Source organism: Salmo salar, chromosome 14 (genome assembly GCF_965601325.2).
Source record: "Salmo salar chromosome 14, fSalSal1, whole genome shotgun sequence".
NCBI classification, from domain to species: domain Eukaryota; kingdom Metazoa; phylum Chordata; class Actinopteri; order Salmoniformes; family Salmonidae; genus Salmo; species Salmo salar.
In genome coordinates, this window is record NC_138304.1 from 107156098 (window position 1) to 107171545 (window position 15448).

At 45.5% G+C, this 15448-nt stretch overlaps 2 protein-coding genes across 3 annotated transcripts in view; both read left to right on the forward strand.

Moving 5' to 3' along the window:
• The window catches only part of LOC106570760 (uncharacterized protein C6orf62 homolog), a 9977-nt gene extending 5752 nt beyond the window's left edge, over positions 1–4225 (forward strand). Inside the window, exons 3-5 of the mRNA XM_014143250.3 lie at positions 415–540; positions 877–1011; positions 2750–4225. Of these exons, the coding sequence (XP_013998725.1) occupies positions 415–540; positions 877–1011; positions 2750–2875 (387 nt within the window). The 3' untranslated portion in view covers positions 2876–4225. The remainder of the gene's footprint in view (positions 1–414; positions 541–876; positions 1012–2749) is intronic.
• A 2337-nt stretch (positions 4226–6562) lies between these two features.
• On the forward strand, positions 6563–15012 carry tdp2b (tyrosyl-DNA phosphodiesterase 2b). Of its 2 annotated transcripts, none has more exons than XM_014143247.3 (7): positions 6563–6801; positions 7369–7514; positions 7904–8119; positions 10570–10661; positions 13356–13474; positions 13589–13759; positions 14043–15012. In XM_014143247.3, exons 1-7 carry the CDS (start codon positions 6667–6669, stop codon positions 14328–14330), a joined length of 1167 nt encoding a protein of 388 aa, XP_013998722.2. In that variant the 5' UTR covers positions 6563–6666; the 3' UTR covers positions 14331–15012. The 2 variants fall into 2 exon arrangements, with proteins under 2 accessions (XP_013998722.2, XP_013998723.2); XM_014143248.3 differs by lacking the exon at positions 6563–6801 and adding an exon at positions 7035–7258.
• The last annotated feature ends 436 nt before the right edge of the window (positions 15013–15448 follow it).

The window sequence follows — 15448 nt, forward strand, 5'->3', positions numbered from 1 at the left end:
CACAGACATAATGTGCTGTTTATTGATGCTCACAGACATAATGTGCTGTTTATTGATGCTCACAGACATAATGTGCTGTTTATTGATGCTCACAGACATAATGTGCTGTTTATTGATGCTCACAGACATAATGTGCTGTTTATTGATGCTCACAGACATAATGTGCTGTTTATTGATGCTCACAGACATAATGTGCTGTTTATTGATGCTCACAGACATAATGTGCTGTTTATTGATGCTCACAGACATAATGTGCTGTTTATTGATGCTCACAGACATAATGTGCTGTTTATTGATGCTCACAGACATAATGTGCTGTTTATTGATGCTCACAGACATAATGTGCTGTTTATTGATGCTCACAGACATATTGTGCTCTTTATTGACTGTATCGTTCCTCTGTTGTTGTTGCAGGATGTCATAGGATGCACCCAGGAGATGGACTTCATCCTGTGGCCGCGTAACGACATCGAGAAGATAGTCTGTCTCTTGTTCTCCAGATGGAAGGGGGCTGAGAACGAACCCTTCAGGCCTGTTCAGGTAAAACATTTAGCTTCCTTCACCAAATGGCTACACACCTGGGTCCTATTCACTACATCACACTGTAGGGTAAAAATGTATGAGAGAGAGTTTATTGGATAAATTCAGGTAGTCTTTCCCTGTTTTTGGTTTATTAACTTTTTTTCTGGTGTGTTCCTAGTGAATATGCCCCTGAAATCAAAAGTAATATATTCAAATAGTAGTCTATACTGTTATGTTGAGGACCAGTCATGGTGAACTTCGTAGGGCTTATTGAACTTGAGCTGTTTTACGTCACAAAGGACATTTTTATGAAGTGTCGTATCCAATATGTATTTCTGTTTTGTTTATGCACAGGCCAAGTTTGAGTTTCATCACGGAGACTACGAGAAGCAGTTGTTGCACGCTGTCGGCAGGAGGGACAAGGCTGGAATGGTTATGAACAACCCGACTCAGTCAGTCTTCCTCTTTATGGACCGACAGCACTTACAGGTCAGTCCATTCACACAGCACAGCTGAGCTTACTACCCATAGGGCCATCTGGTCAAAAGGGTATCCAATTAAAAAAAAAAAAAAAAGGTATATTTTGACCAATGGGCAAAATGTTAATTGTGTAGATACTGATATAAGAAAACCAATGGTCTAAACCTCACGTCTCTATCGGCAGCGTAGCCTAGTGGTTAGAGCGTTGGACTAGTGACCGAAAGGTTGCGAGTTCAAATCCCCGAGCTGACAAGGTAAAAATCTGTCATTCTGCCCCCTGAACAAGGCAGTTAACTGACTTGCCTAGTTAAATAAAGGTCAAATTAAAAAAAATATATCAAAAGTTGTTAAGAGGTTTTTTTTTTTAACCTTGTCGGATGGGTGACGAAATCAATGGAGGCCAGTGGAAAAAGTGGTCAGAAATCTGGAAAATGGCATTGAGTCAGCTGTGGAAGAAGGAAGGAGATTTCTCCCAAAAAGCTGAAATGTCAACGATGCACTGAACGTATACCAAACATTTTTTTATTTTCAAAACCTTTTTACATTTCATTCAGTGTGTTAATTTGTCTTTTTGCGACCTCGGGTGGGGGTGGGGGGGGGGGGGGGGGAACAACTTTACGGACCACCACGACGTGAAGTCAATGCTAGAAAGCGGCACTGCTCTGTCAAGACCTCGGTGATAATTATGGGATGTATTAGATTGCGAAATCCAACTTTTTGGGATATAACGTGAACGATCTGAACGTGTTTTAAGATCACCACTATCATTCCTGTCCGTCAAGAACTTCTAACGCTTCATACCAATGACTAACTCCCTGTCTGTAGCACTCACTTCCGTAATCAGGAAGTGCTTTGAGAGGCTGGTCATGGCACACATTAGTCCACCATCCCAGACACCCTAGATCCGCTCCCAGTTTGCATACCGTCCCCAAGAGACGCGTAGATGATGCAATCTCAATTGCACTCCACACTGCCTTCTCCTACCTACAAAAGAGTAATACATATGTGAGAATGCTGTTCATTGACTACAGCTCAGCGTTCAACACCATAGTCCCCCTCAAAGCTCATCAATAAGCTAAGGACCCTGGGACTAAACACCTCCCTCTGTAACTGGATCTTGGACTTCCTGACGGTTCGCCCCCAGCCCCCAGGGGGTAAGGGTAGGTAACAACACATCCGCCACCCTGACCCTTAACTGGGGGGCCCCTTAGTCCCCTCCTGTACTCTGTTCACCCACAATTTGCGTGGCCACGCACGGTTACAATACCATCAAGTTTGCTGACGACATAACGATGGTAGGCCTGATCACCTGCGATAGTTTGTCAGCTGACAGGGAGGAGGTCCGTGACCTGGCAGTTGTGGTGCCAGAACAACAATCTCTCCCCGGGCGCGTGGTAGCCCCCCCCGGGCGCGTGGTAGCCCCCCCAGGCGCGTGGTAGCTCCAGTCGACGTCGCTGCCGGCATGTCGCTTGTGCCTAACATTCCTTCTCTTTGTGGCAGACTCCCCTCAATGCTAACCTGTCACCACTGCACTAGTCACACAATGGCTTTGGTAAAGCTAAGAGCTCTAACACACAGGTGGTAGAGAATCATTCTTTCTGTCATGGGGCGATGATGTCTTACCCACAGAAATATAATATATTAGTGAAATTACTAATTGTTAATAGATTTTATTTCTATGGTCTTAACTGTCTCTTCCATGTTGTCAACCATGTTTTCTCTTGTCATCCCTTCTCTTCCCTGTCAGACTCCTAAAACCAAGGCTACAGTTTTTAAGTTGTGCAGCCTTTGCCTCTACCTGCCCCAGGACCAGCTAACGTGCTGGGGCGTTGGTGACATCGAAGACCATCTCCTCCCGTACATGCCTGACTAGGGCCCAGCCGGCCCTCCATGGCCTCCACAACACAAGGAAGATTTAACCCACAAGCCACTGAAACAAGTTGATCTCTCTCTCTCTCTCTCTCTCTCTCTCTCTCTCTCTCTCTCTCTCTCTCTCGCCCACCCACCACAGTTTCTTCTTCTGAATTGAACTGGTGCTTGGATATCCCGTTTTGTTGTCAAACACTTGTTCATTCATTAATTTCCGTCCTCCTGAAGCATATTTGTTTTTCCTTACCAAGCTTCCTCTTCCTACCAGTTTTGGCTTGGTTTTCCCTCTTTTTTTTATCCCTCCATTTTGTTTATTTTGAACCTGCACAAACATTGATTTTGAGTGGTTGGTTATTCCCCTGGAGCTGCACTGTCAACGACACAGACCAGTCCAGTCACTGAAGGAACTGTTTATGTTGCTACCAAGCAGGAACAAAGCCACACAGGCTTTCATGACGTTCAGTCTCTGCTGGACACATTGTAACTCATGTCATAAGATTTGTAAAAGCTTCTGTCATTTCAAAAGATGTGTTTTAAAAGACGGGGGAAAGATGCCCATTCTAGAACGATTAGCTACAATCTATGATGACAGGTGAGGTTTTGTTAAAACGTCTCCCTTTAAAGATAAATGGTGAACAGTTTTTCAAAAATCATTTGGTATTTGCTTCTTTGTTTTCCTTTTAAGCCTCCTTTGTTTGAAGCTGTGTTTTTTTTATTTTTTATTATATATATATATTTTTTGGGGGGCTGTCATTTGCATTCCTGTGAAATATGGCGGGTAGATAATTTTGGTAAGAGCTGGAGTATAGATGATAACTGTTGGGAGGGAGTTTTGAGACCGGTGTTGTGAATCGCATGGTGCGGACAGACACACAGTGTCGATGTTGGTTAGATGCTGAAGCTTGTTACCATGCAAGCCATTCATGCTACTGAAATCTCATGTTTTTTTTTTTTTGTTTTGTTGTTTGTTCCCCAAGTGGGTTGGCAAGGGTGAATGTTGGAACTAATGTTAAAAAGATAATGTACCTAACAATGGAAAGCTTGTTGAGTTGAAATGAATGTGATCGCCAGATTTATGTTCCTAAATTTGACCAACAAAGCTATCCTAAAAGTACTAATTGATGCGGTGCTTATAAAATGGGTGTGTTTTTATTTTTATTTTGCAAGCTTGTTCTGCTGGGGGAAATAAGGCACAGTTGGTAATTTTAATTTAGGTTTTTCTTTTGATTCAATGCGTCCTCCCGAAGGCGGGGTCGACCCCCGGCGTCCCCCCCGAGTTTATTCTTTTATTTTGAAATTAATCTAGAAAACAACACTGCTGAACATATCCCAATACAATGCCAACTTAAAAGTATTTCCTGGTGTGTTTTATTGTGTATACACAGTGTGTAGATGTATATTTACAGCACTATTAGGTACACAAAATAATCATCTTTCTTCACCCCCTCCACAGACTTGCTAACTAACAGTGTGACAATTTCCTGATTTGCTGACAGTGGCTCTTGGGTAAAGTTTCCTCTAGTAACATGAACTAGGTTCAGCTTCCCCTCCTCCAATCCTAACCATTAGTGGGGAAATGCAAAACTGACCCAAGATCAGCATTTAGGGGAAAGTAGCTACCACGGTGCTTTGTGTGTCCCTTTTTGTACGATGAGTTTTCCCCCAGAGGCTTTGCCAGTGAGGTCTACAGGAGTGAATGCCAGCGTCCGTCCTTGCTTTCGACACCTTGGCTGTGATCAGCACATCTTCACCCACCTCGGCAGCGTTCGTGTACCTGTCGGTAAACGGTTGTTCCATTCAGTGGCCCAAATAGCAACCTGTCCTCTATATTGAGTACTATCTTTTGACCAGAGCCCTAGACTGTCATTTTCAGATGCAACCAAGTGAACTTTTCCATTCATTGTTTTTAGATGACAGGGTTATTACTATTACAGTATGGAGCAACCAGTTTTAGAGCTCAAAGGCTCAGCCCCAAAGGCTACAACACCAAAGAGCCCGAAAGACACACAAAGTTCTGTATAAATGGTTTCCATTCATTCTACAGGTTATTATCAAGCCTGGGTAAGAGTCTGTTTTGTGCCATCATGCCACTTGTCATACCACACTGCACAAACAGATCTGAGACCAGGCTATTCTCTCATGTATTGGGCCAGCTACTGTAATAATTTATAAACCTCCAGAGTGGTGGTGTTCATGTCTTGACTTGGGGACCAGACAACCAGTCATTCATTATCCCTTTGATCAACAGTGAAAAAAGCATGGCAGACACGGATATCTGTCAGTTTGTAAGACTAGTGTTACATCTCAATTCTATGTCATTGATTCCTTGTGTACCTTTCCTTGTCCACTTCTCCAAAAATGTATGGGAGAAACCTCAGCTATTCTGCTGCAGTGAGCTTTGAGAAGGAGACGAGGGATGTCAGGAATCAAGGACATACAATTAAGATTCACCCTAGTGTAACACAGTATAGCTTCCGTCCCTCTCCTCGCCCCCCCCCCTACCTGGGCTCGAACCAGGGACCCTCTGCACACATCAACAACTGCCTCCCACGAAGCATCGTTACGCATCGCTCCACAAAAGCAGCGGCTCTTGCAGAGCAAGTAGAGGAAGATGGGTCAGGGTGGAGGGATCCTGAGAGGAGTGGTGTAGTAGTAGATCTGGACCAGAACAGAGAGGAGTGGTGTAGTAGTAGATCTGTACCAGAACAGAGGGGAGGGATCCTGAGAGGAGTGGTGTAGTAGTAGATCTGGACCAGAACAGAGAGGAGTGGTGTAGTAGTAGATCTGGACCAGAACAGAGAGGAGGGATCCTGAGGAGTGGTGTAGTAGTAGATCTGTACCAGTACAGAGGGAGGGGATCCTGAGAGGAGTGGTGTAGTAGTAGATCTGTACCAGAACAGAGGGATAAACCAACAAGTCATATATGTTTCAGTAAGATTGGGATTTCTAGCATTTATAGGAATGGTTATCAACTGTACTGCAGGGATGGAACGTAAAGTCACATAAAATTGAGGATGTGATGGCAGCTGCAGCAGTGGCGGTTCTAGACCATTTCAACTGGGGGGGCGGCCAAGCTGGGGCCAGTTGTACTGTTAGAGGGGGGCCAAGCTGGGGCCAGTTGTACTGTTAGAGGGGCCAAGCTGGGGCCAGTTGTACTGTTAGAGGGGCCAAGCTGGGGCCAGTTGTACTGTTAGAGGGGCCAGTTACATTAGACGTTATTGTTGCCATATCGTTTTCTTCACTGCATTAGCAGGCAAAATACCATGTTTATAATCATTAGTGTTCCGCGTTGCCACTGTCTAATAACGGATGTAAAAAAAAAAAAAAAAGAACGTTAGCAAAAATTAGTTATGTCAAAATTATTTCATACTCCACATTTAGGGGGGCCACAAGGGGGTCCAAAATTGTTGTCACAGGGGCACTGCCCCCCAGAACCGCCCCTGAGCTGCAGAGAGGTATTTGAGACTGGACGTCAGAAGAGTTACAGGGTGTGTCTCATCCTTTCAGGCTGTTGGCCTGAGGTAGGAGTAAATAGATTTAAATAGTGGAGTAGGGTAGTGGGTTTTTAGTGAGTGTAGGGTTAGTTGGTAAGGTATTTGTTTTATTAAAAAAAAGATATATATTAAATTCAAGCGAAGTATAAGAAGTTCTACTCCAGTTTGGTAGGTGGCGGTAATGCAACATTCATTGGATGTCAATCGACATTAAACCTCGGAATAAGAAGTTTAAAAAAAAAAATACGCTTTTTGCTTCGCTACTAACAAGATTACTCGTCGCTATAAAAATAGATAAACCATGAGTAATATTTCCAAGTCCGTGTCGACTTTAGAAGAAACGAGGACTGGTCTGTGTGATGAGTTTGTGTCCATAACAGGATCCGATAGCGCCGTGGCTCAATGCTACCTTGCTGAAAACGACTGGGAAATGGAGGTACAGCTAAATCAGCTTCCATCAGTCCCCATTTATTACTAACCCTTGTAGGACTACACAGCCTTTTTCCTCAGTCTGCAATGACAGAAGTGTCCAATCCAATATCAAAAGTTTTGTCAGAAATTGTATTGCCTCAAAACGGTTTGTAATTCTAGACTAAAATAAAAGTTTTTCCATCTGTAGTCGGATGGAGGCTACAGCACGGAGTCGCTGTGAGATATGTCTCGGGAAAATGTACTGTGTAATCCTAATTATACCTACTGACAAATCGAGAATTTAAATACAGCTGGTTTTTCATCAGCATGCTAGGCTAACTAATGCTACAGCAACACACAGCATGCTAGGCTAACTAATGCTACAGCAGCACACAGCATGCTAGGCTAACTAATGCTACAGCAGCATGTTAGGCTAACTAATGCTACAGCAGCACATTGCATTGGATTGGACAACACTTCCGGTAGCTACTCATCCCAACGTGTTGGACATTTAATATCACTTTGGTTTTTAGGTCTGAAAACATCATTAACCCACTTCTCTATACTGCATGCGTGTTGTGTTATCTTTCAGAGAGCTTTGAACTCGTTTTTCGAGGCTGACATGGAAGCAGTTTTTGCAGTAGAAGATTCACCAAAGAAGGACATCAGCCCACCTAAAGTTAAAAGACAGAAGTTGGACAAACCACAAAAAGTCAAACCACAGGGGAAAATGGACTGGTATGTATTGTGATGTGTATTCATGCATTGTCCTGTCTACAATATCAATGTTCATTTAGTCCTTTTTGGTAAGTGTAAAATTAACTATGAGCCTCTTTATTTAACTAGGCAAGTCAGTTAAGAACAAATTATTTACAATGCTGGTCTAGATATTTTCTGTAATACAGTGTTTCCCCAGTCCTGGTTCTGGGGACCCAAAGGGGTGCACATTTTACTTACTGACTTAGCAATTGCCCTCAACACTTTTTGATTCAAATAATCAAAGGCTTGATGATAAGTTGAATCAAGTTTGTTAGTGCTAGTGCCAAACCCAAAATATGCACCCCTTTGAGCCCTCAGGACCAGGATTGAGGAAACACTGCCCTAATCTGTCCTTGTAAATCCTGCAGCATTGACCTGACCACAGAAGAGCCTGCCTGTTCCAGCAGCAGTAGTGCCAAGTCAACCAACTCCTCCAAGTCAGTGGAACCCAAAGCTAAAATTAAAACCTCGGTCTCTGAGGAGCAGGAGGACGGCAAACTGTCGTTGATCTCTTGGAATGTAGATGGGCTGGACACCGTGAACCTGGGAGAGCGAGCTAGAGGCCTCTGTTCCTATCTGGCCCTGTGAGTCGCTGTTCGGTAACTGTCCTTATTGTCAACCATTATGGAACTATGTCAAATACTTTCCTTAACATCCCTCACTCTTAACCCAAGGACTTTTCTCTGGGTTACTTAATCTACATCCCAAATGGCACCCTATTCCCTATATAGTGCACTACTTTAGTCCAGAGCCCTATGGCACCCTATTCCCTATATAGTGCACTACTTTAGACCAGAGCCCTATGGAATCCTATTCCCTATATAGTGCACTACTTTAGACCAGAGCCCTATGGCACCCTATTCCCTATACAGTGCACTACTTTAGACCAAAGCCCTATGGCATCCTATTCCCTATATAGTGCACTACTTTTGACAAGGGCCTAGGGCAGCGGTTACCAAACTGTTTTTGGCTCACGACCCCATTTTGCTTTCAAAAAATTGTTGCGATCAGAACCATGTGGGGGGGAAAAAAGGATGTAATTAACAGCCAATGTTTAGTTTTTTTAATGTGGGACTATGACAGTCAATTACAAAACATTCTAACAACATTTATGATTGTATTCTCAACTCACTATCACATACTTTTAATGTGACACTATGACAGACAATTGTAAATTAGTTCTCTGATCTTACCGCCACTAATGAGATGGGTGTGGCTTGATGCATATGACGTCGGAGCTTGTCAAAGTTCGAGGGGGGTTTGTGGTCGACGGTGTACACCTCATCTCCGCTGTCACATCCAACCAGGATCGATATTCATCTTCAGGACAGGAAGTCTGAGCTCGAGAAAAGAGGCCTGACTTCCTGAGTTGGAATTCTGTTAAAATTGTTTCATTTTTTTTTTTTCTCCCAGAGTTCCCTGTTGTTTTTGAACACGGCGTTAATGCTCAGAGGGAGACGTCAGGAACCAAAATTCCTCCGTAGTGACCCGTGATTGCGAGTCGTTCAGTCAGTGTCCCCTTGACTGCTAACAATAGCGTAAATTATTAGTTTAACAGCGTTATCTGACAAAGGTATTGATGTGAGTTTCTGTCCCTCTGCCTCCCAACTCATTGTTTTCACCATATCAATTGTGGCCGGTAATATCGAAGTCTCTGCAATAGTGTGTGGTTTCATAGTGTAGCTAGTCATTCACCATGGGAATGATTCAATAGTGTAGCTAGTCATTCACCATGGGAATGATTCAATAGTGTAGCTAGTCATTCACCATGGGAATGATTCAATAGTGTAGCTAGTCATTCACCATGGGAATGATTCAATAGTGTAGCTAGTCATTCACCATGGGAATGATTCAATAGTGTAGCTAGTCATTCACCATGGGAATGATTCAATAGTGTAGCTAGTCATTCACCATGGGAATGATTCAATAGTGTAGCTAGTCATTCACCATGGGAATGATTCAATAGTGTAGCTAGTCATTCACCATGGGAATGATTCAATAGTGTAGCTAGTCATTCACCATGGGAATGATTCAATAGTGTAGCTAGTCATTCACCATGGGAATGATTCAATAGTGTAGCTAGTCATTCACCATGGGAATGATTCAATAGTGTAGCTAGTCATTCACCATGGGAATGATTCAATAGTGTAGCTAGTCATTCACCATGGGAATGATTCAATAGTGGCCTTTTCTCATGATCTAAAGGCACTCTGGTTAAATTTGAAATAATTTTAATTTAGATTTTTAAGGTTAACCACATTACAATGCTTTTGAGATACAAAGATGACATAATATTTTTTTTCTTGTGGATTTTGGAAATTCTCCCACCACCCTATTTTCCTATCAGGGACCCCTAGTTTGGGAACAGCTGGCTTTGGGAACAGCAGGTGGCCCGGGGCTTTGGGAACAGCAGGTGGCCCGGGGCTTTGGGAACAGCAGCTGGCCCGGGGCTTTGGGAACAGCAGGTGGCCCGGGGCTTTGGGAACAGCAGGTGGCCCGGGGCTTTGGGAACAGCAGGTGGCCCGGGGCTTTGGGAACAGCAGCTGGCCCGGGGCTTTGGGAACAGCAGGTGGCCCGGGGCTTTGGGAACAGCAGGTGGCCCGGGGCTTTGGGAACAGCAGGTGGCCCGGGGCTTTGGGAACAGCAGGTGGCCCGGGGCTTTGGGAACAGCAGGTGGCCCGGGGCTTTGGGAACAGCAGGTGGCCCGGGGCTTTGGGAACAGCAGGTGGCCCGGGGCTTTGGGAACAGCAGGTGGCCCGGGGCTTTGGGAACAGCAGGTGGCCCGGGGCTTTGGGAACAGCAGCTGGCCCGGGGCTTTGGGAACAGCAGGTGGCCCGGGGCTTTGGGTGCATTTAGAATACACGCCTAACATCCTTCCTCTAAACTCAAGGACATGTCTCTGGGTTAGCCTACATTTCAGGCAGATCCAAAATGTATTTTTTTTTTTTGTATTTCAAACAGATACTAATGGTGAATAGTACCATGATTTGGTCTGTTTAAAGTATGTTAACGTTGTTCTCTCCTCTCCGTTAAGCTATACCCCTGACGTGGTGTTTCTGCAGGAACTCATTGAACCGTATGTTCAGTACCTCAAGAAGCGAGCCGTCAGCTACACCATCGTTGAGGGTACGGTGTGAAGATGATACCTACGTTCCCATTTCCACAGTAATGCATGAGTAATTAGTTACGGAAAGCAGGGGGGATACCTAGTCAACAAAGCGGGGGGATACCTAGTCAACAAAGCGGGGGGATACCTAGTCAACAAAGCGGGGGGATACCTAGTCAACAAAGCGGGGGGATACCTAGTCAACAAAGCACGGGGGGATACCTAGTCAACAAAGCGGGGGGATACCTAGTCAACAAAGCGGGGGGATACCTAGTCAACAAAGCACGGGGGTACCTAGTCAACAAAGCGGGGGGATACCTAGTCAACAAAGCGGGGGGATACCTAGTCAACAAAGCACGGGGGTACCTAGTCAACAAAGCGGGGGGATACCTAGTCAACAAAGCGGGGGGATACCTAGTCAACAAAGCGGGGGGATACCTAGTCAACAAAGCGGGGGGATACCTAGTCAACAAAGCACGGGGGGATACCTAGTCAACAAAGCGGGGGGATACCTAGTCAACAAAGCGGGGGGATACCTAGTCAACAAAGCGGGGGGATACCTAGTCAACAAAGCACGGGGGTACCTAGTCAACAAAGCGGGGGGATACCTAGTCAACAAAGCGGGGGGATACCTAGTCAACAAAGCGGGGGGATACCTAGTCAACAAAGCACGGGGGGATACCTAGTCAACAAAGCACGGGGGGATACCTAGTCAACAAAGCGGGGGGATACCTAGTCAACAAAGCGGGGGGGATACCTAGTCAACAAAGCGGGGGGATACCTAGTCAACAAAGCGGGGGGATACCTAGTCAACAAAGCGGGGGGATACCTAGTCAACAAAGCGGGGGGATACCTAGTCAACAAAGCGGGGGGGATACCTAGTCAACAAAGCGGGGGGATACCTAGTCAACAAAGCGGGGGGATACCTAGTCAACAAAGCGGGGGGATACCTAGTCAACAAAGCGGGGGGATACCTAGTCAACAAAGCACGGGGGGATACCTAGTCAACAAAGCGGGGGGATACCTAGTCAACAAAGCGGGGGGATACCTAGTCAACAAAGCACGGGGGTACCTAGTCAACAAAGCGGGGGGATACCTAGTCAACAAAGCGGGGGGATACCTAGTCAACAAAGCACGGGGGTACCTAGTCAACAAAGCGGGGGGATACCTAGTCAACAAAGCGGGGGGATACCTAGTCAACAAAGCGGGGGGATACCTAGTCAACAAAGCACGGGGGGATACCTAGTCAACAAAGCGGGGGGATACCTAGTCAACAAAGCGGGGGGATACCTAGTCAACAAAGCGGGGGGGTACCTAGTCAACAAAGCACGGGGGGATACCTAGTCAACAAAGCGGGGGGATACCTAGTCAACAAAGCGGGGGGGTACCTAGTCAACAAAGCACGGGGGGATACCTAGTCAACAAAGCGGGGGGATACCTAGTCAACAAAGCGGGGGGATACCTAGTCAACAAAGCGGGGGGATACCTAGTCAACAAAGCGGGGGGATACCTAGTCAACAAAGCGGGGGGATACCTAGTCAACAAAGCGGGGGGATACCTAGTCAACAAAGCGGGGGGATACCTAGTCAACAAAGCGGGGGGGTACCTAGTCAACAAAGCGGGGGGGTACCTAGTCAACAAAGCGGGGGGATACCTAGTCAACAAAGCGGGGGGGTACCTAGTCAGTTGTACAACTGAATGTCTTCAGCTGAAATGTGTCTTCCTGTATTTAACCCCACCCCTCTGAATCAGAGAGGTGTGGGGGGGGGGGGGGGGGCTGCCTTAATCGACATCCACGTCTTCGGCGCCCGGGGAACAGTGGGTTAACTGCCTTGTTCAGGGCCCGGGGAACAGTGGGTTAAAACTGCCTTGTTCAGGGGCAGAAAGACAGATTTTTACCATGTCAGCTCGGGGATTCGATCCAGCAACCTTTCGGTTGTTGGCCCAACGCTCTAACCACTAGGCTGCTTGCCGGGCCAGTTGGGTTATGGGAACAGAACCAGTGTCTTCTGTCTTTTTATGCCAAGGTAATGGGTTCGATTCCCGCTGAGGAATGGACGTTGCTTTGAATAAGTATCTGCTAAATATCATATATACATACAGAGTATACAAAACATTAGGAACAACTGCTCTTTCCATGACATAGACTGACCAGGTGAATCCAGGTGAAAGCTATGATCCCTGATTGATGTCAGCTGTTAAATCCACTTCAATCAGTGTAGATGAAGAGGAGGAGACAGGTTTTAACGAAGGATTGTTAAGCCTTGAGACACGGATTGTGTGTCATTCAGAGGGTGAACGGGCAAGACAAAAGATTCAAGTGCCTTTGAACTGGGGTTACGGTAGTAGGTGCCCAGTTCACCGGATTTGTGTGTCAAGAACTGCAGCGCTGCTGGGTTTTTCCACGCTCAACAGTTTCCCTGTGTGTATCAAGAATGGACCACCACCTAAAGGACATCCATCCAACTTGACAGGACTGTGGGAAGCATTAGAGTCAACATGGGGCCAGCATCCCTGTGGAAACGCTTTAGACACCTTGTAGAGTCCATGTCCTGACTAACTGAGGCTGTTCTGAGAGTAAAAGGGGGGGGGGGGGGGGTGCAACTCAATACTAGGAAAGTGTTACTAATGTTTTATATAATCTCTGTGAGATGTGTATATATATAAAAAACATTTTTGCCATGACAAACACGTTTGACTTCCTGGACGTTAAGGGGGCGAGGAGGGGTACTTCACTGGTTTGATGCTGAAGAAGTCCAGAGTCAAACTCCTGAGTAGTGACATCATCAGTTACCCAACCACTCAGATGATGAGGAATCTGCTCGTTGCTCAAGTAGGTCGGCACTGATTTTTAAACCAGAACTCCAAACAGGTAATTATCTTGTTAATACACAGCTTATCATAGGTCTGTCGGTGTGTGTGTGCGTTTTTCCCCATTCGGTCTCAGGTGAAGTTCAGGGACCAGGCGATGTGTTTGATGACGTCCCACTTTGAGAGCTGTAAGGGACAGGCGGAGGAGAGGATGAAACAGCTGAGGGAGATGCTGAAGAGAATGAGGGAGGCGCCCAGTAACGTAACTGTCCTATTTGGAGGGGACACCAACCTGAGGGACACAGAGGTTAGGCTCTCTCTCTCTCTCTCTCTCGCTCGCTCTCTCTCTCATATATTATCCTAAAACCGTGATTTCTCTCTGGCCTCTCATATCTCAGATAGGAATCTGTAAACCCTTGATAACATTTTCATTTCTGTCCCGTGTGGCTCAGTGTTTGCAACGCCAGGGTTGTGGGTTCGATTCCCACGGGGGGGGACCAGTACAGAGAAAAAAATGTATGAAATGTACGCATTCACTACTGTAAGTCGCTCTGGATAAGAGCGTCTGCTAAAATGTAAAAATGTCTCAGGTGACCAAGGTTGGAGGTCTACCCAGTGGGGTGTGTGACGTGTGGGAGCAGCTGGGGAAGCAGGAGCACTGCAGATACACCTGGGACACCAAGGCCAACAGCAACAAGAGTGTACCGTATGTCAGCAGGTGTCGTTTTGACCGCGTCTACCTCCGACCGGCCAAGGAAGGCCCCGGGTCACGGATGACCCCAGACCATATGGCTCTGGTGGGTTTAGAGAAGCTGGACTGTGGTCGCTACACCAGTGATCACTGGGGAATCTACTGCAGTTTTATCCCTGGCTCCTGAGACTTAAGATTGTGTCCCAAATTGTTCCCTGTAGTGCACTGCTTTTTTTGATCACGAATCAATATAGGGATGCAGCCTAACTGAGAATGAAACATGTTTGCGTGTAGTGGTCCCAGCAGGACTTGGAAGGGGCTAGAGTCTGACGAGTTAAACTTTCCTAAAGGACAGTTTTAAAAGGTTATAGTTGCTCTAATATTGGATAGGTAGCAAGCACAGTCTCTATGGCTACTAACGGTAGGCTCAGAGACGGTTGGCTCACCTTTATTGTAATGCTAGTGCCTTGAGCCGAGGACAGGAAAGGTTTCTGAAGAGGATACAATCTTGCCGTGGTCACCTCACGGATCTCTGGTCCTTGCAAATATACCCTCAGAATGAAAATGTTGGCAGTTTTATGTCCTAAATGGCTCCCTATTTAGTGCACTACTTTAGACCAGAGACCATAAAACTGGTGAAAAGGAGTGCACTATATAGGGAATAGGGGTTTCATTTTGGACAGCAAGCTGTGTTTAAATGCTTTCATTTTTAATTTCAATATGTGATTTGAATATTTGTTTGGTTTTAATAGCAGAAGTCTTACATGTGATGATGATTTCCCTCAAGTCTGTTTTTAGTCCTGTACATTGAAAACACTTGAATAAAATTGAAATAAATACATTTATGGTATAAAACACCTTCAAGAATATATTCAAAAGGCTTGTTTTTCTTAATTAGAGAGGCTTCTATGACATATCGGTTAAACACCTAGGGAATGATGTTGCACAAATTATCAAGTCAAAATGCTAATCAATTTCCATGACAATAGTTAGTTTAGGAGGCATCTGTTCCCATCTCACTGCCCTCTGTCAGCATTTGATTGGCCAACTTTTTAAGGAAGGAAAAACGACAAGTCACGATGCTCTGCTAAAAGCTTTTTCTTCAAGTTGGTGTCCTTGCCAACGATCAACAGCCTACGCAGCATGTTCTCTGCCCTGGTCGGTTTCACAGATCAGATTTCAAGCGTGGAAACAGAATGAGATGAATTGCTAGATTCAAAACAAAATGACCCATAAGCATTTCGCTACACCGCAATAACATCTGTTAAACATGTGACAATTTGATTTGATGTCACTGGGGAAAAA